Here is a 13340-nt window from a genome sequence, read left to right on the forward strand (position 1 = left end):
GAAAACCTATACTAACGGTCAGTATCTTTTGACCTATTTCATTTATTCTGTAATGGAAGCATTAATAAACGAAATATGTGCTCCGTGGTTTCGCCTTTTTTTTTAATTTTGTTGTTACTTGGATGGTTGGACTAGCTCACAGCCCACCTGATGTTAAGTGGTTACCGGAGCCCATAGACATCTACAATGTAAATGCCGCCACCCACCTTGAGACATAAGTTGTAAGGTCTCATTTTTGACAGTACAGCGGCTGCCCCGCCCTTCATACCGAAACGCATTACTGCTTCACGGCAGAAATAGGTAGGGTGGTGGTACCTACCCGCGCGGACTCACAAGAGGTCCTACCACCAGTAATTACGCAAACTATAATTTTGCGGGTTTGATTTTTAATACACGCTGTTATTCCTTCACCATCGCAGTCAATCGTGAACATTTGTTAAGTACAAATGTTACTTGTTATATTACTATGTTGTACTTAACAAATGTTCACGATTGACTGCGGCTTGGCTCTGCCCCAGGCATTGCTGACGTCCATGAGCGACGGTGACCACTTACCATCAGGTGGGCCGTATGCTCGTCTGCCTACTAAGACAATAAAAAGTAAATAAAAAAAACTGGTACCCGCCGGCAGGATTCGAACACCGATGCGAGATGACGTAGCTATGCCCATCGCACTGCTGGTTAAAATAAGCGACGGTAACCACTTACCGGGCATGTGCCCGTTTACCTTCGAAGGCTAAATAAAATAGCAAATTTTTCCTACAAGGATGCGGAAAAACGTATTTATCAAAAATATAATGTAAAGCATTATTTCAGAATTTTACTCGGAGGAAACAGTTAACAATCAAGGCCTAGAATGTTTGCGGTTTCTGAACGAAGTTATATCAGATTTCGATTTAGTAAGTATATTATTTAATGGTATTGAAACATTAAAGTAAGTTCAAATAAATTAGTAAGTCTTTTATTAGTTTTACTACGTTATAGTTGACCTACATTATGGTAAATACCTACACAATTAAATAAATGTACCCAAGGAAAAAAAACAGTGGATATTAGTGGACTAAGCATTTCTGTTTCTAAATCTAGTTTAAATATCACATTTTTTATTGTATAATTCGGTTAATTCGAATATTAAAATTACAAATTGCAAAAAAAAATATGCAATCAATTCTCAATAGATGGCGCTAGAAGGAGTGCCTAATAAACCTCGTTATATCATAATCTTACAAAATACACACAAACAGTAAAAAACCGAGGATTTTTTTTTTGCTTTTTCGTGCATTAAAACCTTCCTCTTCAATCACTCTATCTATTAAAAAAACCGCATCAAAATCCATTGCGTAGTTTTTAAGGATTTAAGCATACATGGGGATATAGGGACAGAAAAGGGACTTTGTTTTATACTATGTAGTGATTTTATGTACCACACGCAAAATAATATTGGTTACATTGTGTAGGTACATTAACTATATTAAATGCATCGATTCACAATCTTTGAATCCGTATTGCATTAAGTTCAATAGATAAGACCTATTCATGTATATTCGGTCTAGAATAGAATCATCACATGGATTCACCAAAGAATGGGCAGCAGCATGTTCTGAGTATTTTACCACAATATTCTCCGTGGTCTCTAACCGGCCTTTGTGCGGTAGGTTGGGCTTATTGTGAATACACGATTGACTACCATTGAACTTTTTGGGTATTTAGTTGGTCGCGGTACAAAAGTTTGAGAAATGATGGTTTCCTGTAGGTACGTAATTAATACGTAATTTTAGCATATAATTGAATTGTCCGCTAGATGAAAAGACAAGACAATGCAAATCATTTAATTTTACTCAATTCTCATTTAATTTTACTTAAGAACTTGTCTTATTTTGGTTTCAGCTGCTGGAAGACCCTAAATATAGTAAGGATATCATAAAGATAAAAACGATTAGTTCCACATACATGGCAGCGTCCGGCCTAAATCCTACAAGACAAATGCAGGTACAACGTTTTAATAGATAATTAAATAAAAAAGTAGTATTAACTCGAACTTTCAATGGAAATATATATATATATTTTTTTTTATTTTTTTTATTGCTTAGATGGGTGGACGAGCTCACAGCCCACCTGGTGTTAAGTGGTTACTGGAGCCCATAGACATCTACAACGTAAATGCGCCACACACCTTGAGGTATGTAACTATACTGAGATCTTAGAACTTATATCCGAAGATGGGTGACGCATTTACATTGTAGATGTCTATGGGCTCCAGTAACCACTTAACACCAGGTGGGCTGTGAGCACGTTCGCCCATCTAAGCAATAAAAGAAAAAAAGACATAAGTTCTAATGTCTCAGTATAGTTACAACGGCTGCTCCCACCCTTCAAACCGAAACGCATTACTGCTTCACGGCAGAAATAGGCAGGGTGGTGGTACCTACCCGTGCGGACTCACAAGAAGTCCTACCACCAGTAAATGAGTTAATAATATGAGATCTTTGAGGCAGATACATCGTAGTATTCAACTGGAGTGATGATTTGAATTTTATTATTTGAAACATTCTGTTAAAGTAGTTATATCAAAATATATTATAAAGTCAAACTGTTACATTTATCAACAAAACCAAAATAAACTAATCAAGGCCTGTAAGTATTAAACGTTAAGGTCAGATGAAAAAATTGTATGCAACAATTATAAAACAACGATCTTGCCTGAGAATGATCTTACAATATTTGTTTTGAATCGTGTGCAAAGAGCGTTACGACGGATAGATGTGTTAGATAGATTTCCTGTCTACGATAGATCAGTAGCAACTAGGAACAGAAAGAAGTAGCCTAACCGTGAAAATATGCATGCTCTTATCCGTTAACAATTTATTAGATGATGTTTCACAGCGATGAACGTGAATACGTAATGCGGCAACCGCGAATATTATGCGATGTCAAATTCAATGTATGCAAAAAGAAATTTAATAATTCACCATTCACCTAGTGTAAAGTGGTTACTGGAGTCCATATATATCACAACAAAAATACCGCTATCCACCTTGAGACTCGTGGTCGACGTCTTGATTGTATTTTACACAAAACCTAGTTATACATTTTATAACAATAACAATCTTATAAAACGAAATTCTTAACTCAACAATAATTAACGGCCGTCTGGTGTAGTGGTAAGTGACATGGTCACTACACAAGGGGGTCGTGGGTTTGAATCCCGCCAAGGGAAGATATTTGTATGATAAATATAAATGTCTTATCCAGGGTTATGGTTGTGTATAATAAAAATCTTACATTTATTTCCGTTATCTGGTACCTGTAACACAAGTTCTTTACGAACTTAGCACGGGACCAGTTAACGTGGCGTGATTGTTATTAAATAATTATTTATTTATTTAAAAAAAAAAATATTATTCGACCTAACAAATTTAATAGGTACCTAGTTTATCAAATAAATTGTATTGCACGTTACATTGTCATAGCCATCAGATGGCGTGGTGGTGCGCTGGGCTCATCTCGCTTGTTTGGTTGAGTTCGCCCTGGAATTGCAACGTGTCCTCGCAGCAATAAACGAACAATCTTTCAATCATTTTGTACTTCGGATGGGAGTCAACCACGGTCCTATTACTGCTGGTGTGATCGGCGCTCGGAAACCACATTATGACATATGGGGGAATACAGTTAATGTCGCTTCTCGAATGGAGAGTACCGGAAAAGCTGGCTGCATTCAGGTAAAGCTTTTATTAAATCTTTATGTTGTATACTAGCTGACCCGGCAGACTTCGTAGTGCCTCAATCGATAAATAAAAGACCTAAACTTTTGTATAAAATAAACTTAAAACAAACAAAAGAACACCGACGGGGGACACATCAAAGGAAAAACAAAATTGTTATTTTTATTTAACTCCGAGCATTTTCATATTTATCTACCATTTAAACCTTCTCTGGACTTCCACAAATAATTCAAGACCAAAATTAGCCAAATCGGTCCAGCTGTTCTCGAGTTTTAGTGAGACTAACGAACAGCAATTCATTTTTATATATTTAGATTAATTTAGGTAGAACATTTACATCAGCAGAACTATTGATTTATTTTTACAAATTTAATAAGATAATCATAATTGCTGCTAACGTTTAAAGAAATGCATTTTTTGTGGATGAAATACGAAAACGACGATAATTTATCAAAGTGCTATGTATTTTTTACTGGCTTACTGCGAGCATTCAGCTCATCTCAGGGTAAGAAATCAAGGCACCACTACACCGCTGTCAACATATTATGAATGATTGATTGCATATGCGGCATTTATGTACATATTTACGTATTAGATAATAACCCGAAAAAAATGTTAATAAATAAAACTTGTTTCTTTTAAAGAAATTAATTGTCTCAACCTCATTTGCCTTATTCACCATCCATATCAAATTTGAATGGAATCTATAAATTGTCTAAAATGTTTTCGAAGGCTAGCTAGCTATAAGGAAGCGCGCTTAAATACTTTTTATATACAAGTCAATTTCATACTATGTACTAAATCGTTTGTTTACTAATCGATTAAAATTGAGCAATTATATATATCTCGATTTTTGCAATAGATTTTCTAAATAAGATTATCCATAACATGTTGAAGTGCTGATTAAGGGGGGTTGCATATTTAAGGAAAACGACACCTAAATTCGTGTACTGATGATGTTTTCTGCTTTGACCTTTCACAGTTGCACAACAAGCGTTGCTGCCATTTACGATATAACTAGGGGCGTAATGCTTATGTATTCAGGCCTACCTACTTGCATTCATATAATATATTGGTAAACATTCAGTTACCAACTTTTATTTGCTTTGATTGCGTGCAGTACACCGCAACACACCTGCCATATATTTTTCAGAACTTCTCTAGATGAAAACGGATGTCTGGAACCGACCGCTTTTGGCGATAAGCCCGCCTATTGTGTAACTTATACCTGCCTCTTGATTTACTTTCAATGATAATTATGTTTGGTGTGCAATAAGTTTCTCCTTTTTTATTTTCTCTCTTACATTATATTTCATCTTATCTCTCTTTTTGGATCAGTAAAAAAAATACCGACAGTCCGTTATTTCGAAGGCGTTTTAAAATTATATTAATAATATTATTTAATTTATTAACATATAATAAATTTATTTTAATAATATTGTATGTTTTTGAGTGAATATAATATTAGCCGAAGATTATAAATACAACACTAAAAATTACACTGGAATTTGTGCAACTGTTATTTTACTGTAAATGATAAATAAACAATGTTCATTTATGTATATTGAAAGAATAATATCTACTTAAAAAACGCAGACTAACATTAATAAACGGATAAGCTACTTACGACCTATAGTATTTTTCTTATTCCCTCATAAATCTACATGAACTAAAAATAAAAATTAGATTTATGTGTTATAGTAAATTGTAGTATAGTTATAGTAATTGAAACGAACATTCCTAAATGTTTCAAGTAACAAGGAACAGTGTGCTTAGTGTGAGTTTTCTAACATTCTCGATAGCGTAAAAGTTAGCCCAATTTTATATGCAGTTGAAACAGCGCCCCTAGCGGCATACGTAGGCAAACGATCCCATTCCATACAAATATGAGCTAACTTTTACGCTATCGAGAACGTTAAAAGACTCGCACTAAGCACACTGAACAGAACAGTTATCACTTTAAACAAGAAGAGGAGATATGGTAGTAAAATGTTACGTAGTATGTTCAACATTTGAACTATTTCAGGTTACTGAGGAGACATGCCAGATATTACAGAAGTTTGGTTACTACTTCGAGCAACGTGGTCTAGTTGCGGTCAAAGGCAAGGGCCAGCTAATGACCTACTATCTCCAGGGCAAACACGATAATCCGCCAGGCCATATGGACAAACCCAACGTTAGTTTAATTTTATTTATCTGGAATAACCTACCAAAAGTTTATGATAATTTTTGTTCATAGGCAGCTTGAACTTGGTGCTAAAACGCATTTATAATTAATTTCACGATTTATTTTATGTTCATGAGATGCTAAAATTGATTTTTATATTTTCTTTATTATGTCAATAAAACAATATTTGTTAGAAACCTGTCGATGTATTTGATGTAAACAATCAATCAAATACCCCTTTTGACCTCAAGTTAAAAGGAGATTCAGATACGATAATTAATTATGGAAAAAATTTAGGATGTATCACCTGTCAGTTTATAATTTTGTTTACTTTGAAGAGGATGTATAAAATGTTGTTGTTTTGTTTTTTAATGGCCATATTTATAAAATATATTGACTGTATCCATAAATTACACCGCGTGAACTTAGCTATTTATGTCAAGTTGCTGCAAGGTCCTTCGCTTGTTAATACCATACCATACCAAATAGTTTCTACGATACTTCTACCATGATTATCGCTAATTACAACCCTGACCCGGCTCGCGTAGCAGCCAGACACGTCCAGGTGGATCCACTTGTTCCATATTCATCAGCCTCTTGAGTTTCTTGTCGGTTTTCTTCAGCGGGTCGCGATTCAAATCTGGTAGTTGATGCATTACTATGAAGCTTCCCTAGAGTTGATAGGCTCAAAACTCTAATTATAATTCTGATTACCGCTTTAAATATTTCTGAATTTTATTTAAGGAAAAATATTTAGTATACAGAAAGAGGTTATTAAAAATAGATTAAAGATTACAAGATATTCCGTGCGGCTGTAACAAGATAAAAAAAAGTGAATTTTTTGTCAAATATGTGTAATTTGTTTTGTAAAAATATGAGGTGGGTTAATTTTCTTAATCACTACTGACATTTTTATCAGGAATCACAGCAAGAGCCGATTTATTTGTGTTTACAATACATACTTTATGGCATCCTATAACACGATTAAAATTAAAAAACAGTCAAAAGGCAGATCAAATTTTTAAAAACCTCACCATATATATTGTAGGATACTGTTGTTAACAATATTTAGAGTAGTAATTATTTTTTATTAGAACAATACACGACTTCTCGTATACATTAAAACGAGTAATTTTGTAATAAAAGTGTAACCTTACACCATCCAATCTGTTTACCTTTTAATTAAATTTTAAAAGAAACATCATCATTTGTATTTACCAACCTTTTAAGTGTGCAGAAATAGTTTTGTAATGTGTGATGATCATTGTGATTATCAAAGTTGTATTTCATTACGTTTTCACATCATTACACTTCTATCCTCTATCCTTCTATCTCCTAATCGCTACACTTCTTCGTAGACTAAATCTTGATGAAACAATTTTAAATCGATTTCTAATTTTAAACGTCCTTGAAATCTGTTCACTGGAGCATGTTCGTAAGAACGTCAATAGAATAAAGACAGAGCTGGTTTCTTTGAAATGTTGATATTTTTATTATGGCTCTTGGATTCTAGACCATAAGAAGTCGTCGTGGCCTAACGGATAAGACGTCCGATGCATTCGTGTTGAGCGATGCACCGATGTTCGAATCTCAGGCGGGTACCAATTTTTCTAATGAAATACGTACTCAACAAATGTTCATGATTGACTCCCACGGTGAAGGAATAACATCGTGTAATAAAAATGAAACCCGCAAAATTATAATTTGCGTAATTACTGGTGGTAGGACCTCTTGTGAGTCCGCGCGGGTGGGTACCACCGCCCTGCCTATTTCTACCGTGAAGCAGTAATGCGTTTCGGTTTGAAGGGTCGGGTAGCCGTTGTAACTATACTTGAGACCTTAGAACTTGTATCTCAAGGTGGGTGGCGCATTTACGTTGTGGATGTCTATGGGCTCCAGTAACCACTTAAGAACAGGTGGGCTGTGAGCTCGTCCACCCAACTAAGCAATAAAAATAAAATAAAAAAAACATTCTTGTAAATAAAAAATAAAAGTGGATTCCATCTTACAGGTCGAAGAATCGGTGTCTGATGCGAGTCCAGGAGATGCCCTCCTGGCAAACGGTGATGTTACGGGATCTAGCGAGGATGGTGCTCTTTCACGGAACGAAGCTGACCGTCCACTACTACAGTCTTAAGCTGATATAAATTTGACATGAATCATGTTTTTCACAAACCTGCCTATAAGTTAAGCAGATGAAACAAAAAAGAAAACTTAACAGTTCCATCAACAAAATCATATAGATTCCTTACTCTAATTCAGTCGAAGTTGTATGCAAATTATAATAGTATTGATTACGTCATTAATTTTCGCGTTTTTCTACGTTTGTTCTCTAAGTCTTTGATTTTGTTAAATGTGTTTCATTCGGAAAGTTATTTCAGTACTCTTCATTTACGATTTCATTTTAAGCGATTTTATTTTACTGACATACCTATCTAATATGAATTCAGCTTCACATATTTTATCCCTAGTTTGTGCTGAGGCTTTGGGGAGGTCTATGTCCAGCGGTCTTCGTCTGTGGACGAAAAGAGAGACAAACACGTAGTCGTATATTACGTGTCGGCGCTAGAACATCTTGTGAGTGCGTACTGGTTGGTACCACCACTTTACCTATTTGTGCCGTGAAGCAATAATACGTTTCCGTGTAAAGGACGGGGCAGCCGTTGTACTGTTAAAAATGAGACCTTACAACTCATGTCTCGAGATGGGTAGCGGCATTTACGTTGTAGATGTCTATAAGCTCCGGGTACCACTTAACACCAGGTGGGCCGTGAGCTCGTCCACCCATATAAGCTATAAAAGAAAAAAGAAAAATAATAATAATACATGTATACTTTTAATGCTTAAACGTGAATTAAAAATTGACGATTTCATACAAGAAAGTAAAATAAATCAAAATAACTAATTAAACTGAGATCACATAAAAAATTATATCCAATTAAGTTATTGATAAACTTATTATTTCTCGGTTATTATCAGTATATATTAAAGGTTACTATAAAATCCAAAAAAAAACCCTTGTTGATGGCAATGTAATGTCTCAAGAACATCTATGTTGTAATGACTTTAAGTAATCGTTTAGTGCCAGGCCTAAAAAAAATTATTTTATATATATAAGTTTTTATTTATTTCTTAGATGGCTGGACGAGCTCACAGCCCACCTGGTGTTAAGTGGTTACTGGAGCCCATAGACATCCACAACGTAAATGCGCCACCCACCTTGAAATATAAGTTCTAAGGTCTCAGTATATTTAAATCTATTTACACATTTCCATTAAGAATCCTAGACATTGGTGAAAGTATGTTAATGTTCACGAATTGCAACACCTGAAAAATGGAGGGAAAATAATAAAAACATAATATAAAGTCACATAATTATTGTCATTTAGTTGTATACCTACTATCCACGGTAATTTCTATAACTGTTGAACATACACCATCCCGTGTGCGATAGAAACAAATGCCACAGCTACTAAACTACTTGACTAAACGTCGGATGAGACGGGCGCCCTAACATAAACTCGTTGTGTAAGCCGGCGTGGTATTTAATTAAACTTTTACTCGGAGTGATTACGTCTGCATCAAATGCGTTTGATTATAAATTCCGGCGAGATATATTGTGATAATAAAAATGACTATTAATTTACTTGACTTTTGGCCTTGGCACACTGTTAAATAATAATGAAACACAACAGAGATAATGTTTATTCTATTTTGTCTATTGAGCTGAAGTGAAATAACAGAGAATTTTCAGCTCTTCCACTTCAAAAATAAATTACGAGGCACATACATATATCTGCTAAAAACTGGGTATCGTATTTAATTACTAGGGTGACATTGAAAAAGAAATCGACTCATCTTTTAGTGGTATCAATATTAATGCTTGATCCATTTAAATACATACTAGATGTGCAATCAACTTTATCCGTAGGCGTGAGATTTAATATTTACAAACTTAGATGAGTAATGAATGTTATAGAAACATAGTAAATATTATTATAGTTCAAATAATGTAGATTCTACATTGTAGAAGTTTCGAATCGAAGCTATTTTAGTGCGTTAAAATTGGATGTCAGTGTCTAAATAGAGGTCATTTTAGTCCAAACAAATGATATTGTTAGTTGTAAATGTACGTCGACTATTAAAATAGTATTTACATTAATCGTCACTTCTTTATAACTATCTTTATATGTACTATGTATACTATCTTTATATTTCTTTATACTATCTTTCAGTAAACCAATTTTTTTAAATATCTAAAACTATTGATATCATGGTCAACCACGACCTTCAGTAGTGTAAAGCTTTAAAAAGGTAATCGCGTCGTCACAGATTGCAAATTGTGAATATTACATTATTTTAACTGCATTGGCTACGAATTTTAAATACTACTCAATTATTTAATGAACGGCTGTGTTAGGAGAGCGTGAAACATAATGGATTTTTTAACCCTGTTCAAATTAACATGACCTGGAATTCAATTTTAACTTTAAAAGGGTACAAAACCATTTTAATTCTAACTTTTTTGAATCCTACAATGTACTGATGATATAAAACTTATCAATTGACAGTTTTTTATAATTAAAAAATTACTAATAATTAATGTTATTAGTACACATTCACATAATTTTTAATTAATAATTTTATTTTTTAAGAGATTCCCGATCCACTAAGCCATTAGAGAGGCTGTGATGTAATTTATTTCAGAGATAGTTCGTAATTATTATTAATGGTTGATTTATTGTTCCTTGAATTATAAATACTTACGATGTAACAATGATGCACGCGGATACCTACACGGACTCGAAGAGTTTCACACGTTACGTAATAATTTCTTTACGGATAACCGAGACTCCACCTACAAGGTTTCCTCATTCCATCTGTTTATTAAATTTAGTAGAATTATTGTGATATTCAACGTTTTAAGCTTACTGTAGTGTATCTATTCGTGATTAGGATAGTTTGATTTGAAGAACAAAAATATCAATACTCTTGTAACACGGAGCAATAATACAATACACCACGTTTAATAATCAATAAAGTTCTTGTAATTGATTCAAGTGTAATTAATGTACTAGTAGTAGGGATCGCGCTTTGTACGTTATTTTAGGGTAATCTTCTTAGCCTAAACGTTTATTATGTATTTTTGTATTAGAATATTATATACGTAGGTATTTTAGGAGTAGCAAAGTGTCTTCTTTTGTGGATTTAAAATCTAATAGCTCGTATATTAGCATGTATTTTATGATTTAGATTACATCTTTCACAAGTGATATTATGAGAGATTAAGTCAAAACACGAGAAATTATTTTTCAATCTAGCAATATGTTTCCTGTGATTCTTGACTATCAATAATTTTATACCTGATGTTTTAGCTCACAAATCTTATGGTTTAAATCTATTTGCCTATAATTGTAATAAATAAAGCAATATACTTATACACTATCATTGTTTCTTTCTTTTAGTAATTCTACGAATTGAGTTGAATGCTGTTAACATAACTGTGTCGGATTGATTAAATATAGTTATTATGAACAAGTTACGTGATACCACATTGGATAATACTTGAAATGTCACACATTTTACCGTGATCCACAGGACAAACTAATAAAAATAAAATAACCTTTATGTTACTGAAATAAATTGAACTCTAATTTTTTTACACACTCGCATATACATATTACAAGGGCATAAGAAAATATACACACTTAAGCTGTGCAATGACGGCCTACAGCAGCCGTAGCCCTAGGACAGTGGTTCCGAAAATGGCGCATAGACATCAACCCAGCGAAAAATACTGCGGTGCTATTTCAAAGGGGAAGCTCCATACGGATTTCCTCCCGGATTAGGAGGAGGGATCTCACACCCCCGATTACTCTCTTTAGACAACCCATACCCTGGGCCAAGAAGGTCAAGTACCTGGGCGTCACCCTGGATACATCGATGCCATTCCGCCCGCATATAAAATCAATCCGCGACCGAGCCGCGTTTATTCTCGGTAGGCTCTACCCTATGATCTGTAAGCGGAGTAAAATGTCCCTTCGGAACAAGGTGACACTTTACAAAACCTGCATAAGGCCCGTCATGACTTAGGCAAGTGTGGTGTTCGCTCACGTGGCCCGCACGCAATTAGACACCCTTCAATCCCTACAGTCCCATTTTTGTAGGTTAGTTGTCGGAGCTCCAAGGTTTGTGAGGAACGTTGACCTACACGACGATCTGGGCCTCGAATCAATCCGGAAATACATGAAGTCAGCGTTAGAACGGTACTTCCGTCCTGGTAATCGCCTTATCGTTGCCGGCGCTAACTACTCCCTGAATTCTGATCATGCAAGAGCCAGTATCCGTCGACGCCCTAGACACGTCATTACGGATCAGATCTAATAACCTTTGCCTTAGACGCCTTCAACTCTAACACTAAGAGCAGGCTTAGGGACCCCGGTAACCCTACTCGTCGAACTCGACAAAGAGGTCGACGTGCAACCTAGCCTAAGCATCAGCCCGCTGAGTTTCTCGCCGGATCTTCTCAGCGGGTCGCGATTCCGATCCAGTAGTAGATTTATTCGCAAAGCAGCTGCTCTCTTGAGTTGTTAGGTCTCCTTCGGAGGCGCTCGGGCAGCTGTTAGTAAATCCCACCCCTCCTGGCTGAGCCTTTGCTCGCCAACCCGTCCTGGTGAAACTGGAAAGACCTCCGGGCCAACAGTAATCCTTCAATCATAAAAAAAATTACGGCATACAATAGTATTACTTATCTCTTTTTGCGGGTGTTATAAAGACAAGAATTCACCGGAAAATGGGCACCAGCGTTATCCTAGAACTATACCAGCACACTACAAAATTAGCTTTCGTTACCATCCATCTTTAAAATTTGTGATGCGAAGCAACCATGCGTACGGGTTGCCAGACTGCTCCTCCTCATCAAATCGATGAAGAGGCGCAAAACTCCCGGCGAGGACGGTATTCCTCCCTTCGCCATACATAACCTCCCTCCTTCAATCGTGTCAGCAATGACACGATTATTCAATTCCATTCTCCGGGTAGGACACTTCCCCGGAACTTGAAGATTGGGCAAGATTATCGTCTTGCCCAAACCGGGCAAGGACAGAAGAAGGTCTTCCAGTTATCGACCGATTACCTTGCTGTCGCACGTGGCCAAGTTGTCCGAGCGGGTGCTCCTGAGGGGAATATTGCCGTGTATTCTCTCAGACGGAGCAATTTGGCTTCCGAAGCGGCCGCTTGAGACTCTGCAACTTACCCGTGCTCTGCATCACTTGGCGGACCGGCGTATCTTCGGCCAATACATCATCGCGGACCTTATCGAGAAGATCCGCGTTTTTGGATTTACTGTCCCAGTGCATGTGCCGTTGCAGAGTCGCGGTCAATGTGGGAAAGACCGCGGCATTGCTCCACGGCTTGATCCGTATCAAAGGCGTCCCAAGGAAACTCAGTCT

At 36.0% G+C, this 13340-nt stretch overlaps 1 protein-coding gene across 6 annotated transcripts in view; it reads left to right on the forward strand.

Moving 5' to 3' along the window:
• Positions 1–11332, forward strand: part of LOC105842081 (adenylate cyclase type 8) — a 40085-nt gene extending 28753 nt beyond the window's left edge. For all 6 annotated transcript variants that reach the window (XM_062668205.1, XM_038010627.2, XM_062668206.1 and 3 more), the window contains 5 exons: positions 817–899; positions 1888–1989; positions 3471–3719; positions 5749–5898; positions 7901–11332. In XM_062668205.1, coding sequence (XP_062524189.1) covers positions 817–899; positions 1888–1989; positions 3471–3719; positions 5749–5898; positions 7901–8026 — 710 coding nt within the window. In that variant the 3' untranslated portion in view covers positions 8027–11332. The remainder of the gene's footprint in view (positions 1–816; positions 900–1887; positions 1990–3470; positions 3720–5748; positions 5899–7900) is intronic.
• The last annotated feature ends 2008 nt before the right edge of the window (positions 11333–13340 follow it).

Source organism: Bombyx mori, chromosome 4 (assembly GCF_030269925.1).
Source record: "Bombyx mori chromosome 4, ASM3026992v2".
Lineage (NCBI taxonomy): Eukaryota > Metazoa > Arthropoda > Insecta > Lepidoptera > Bombycidae > Bombyx > Bombyx mori.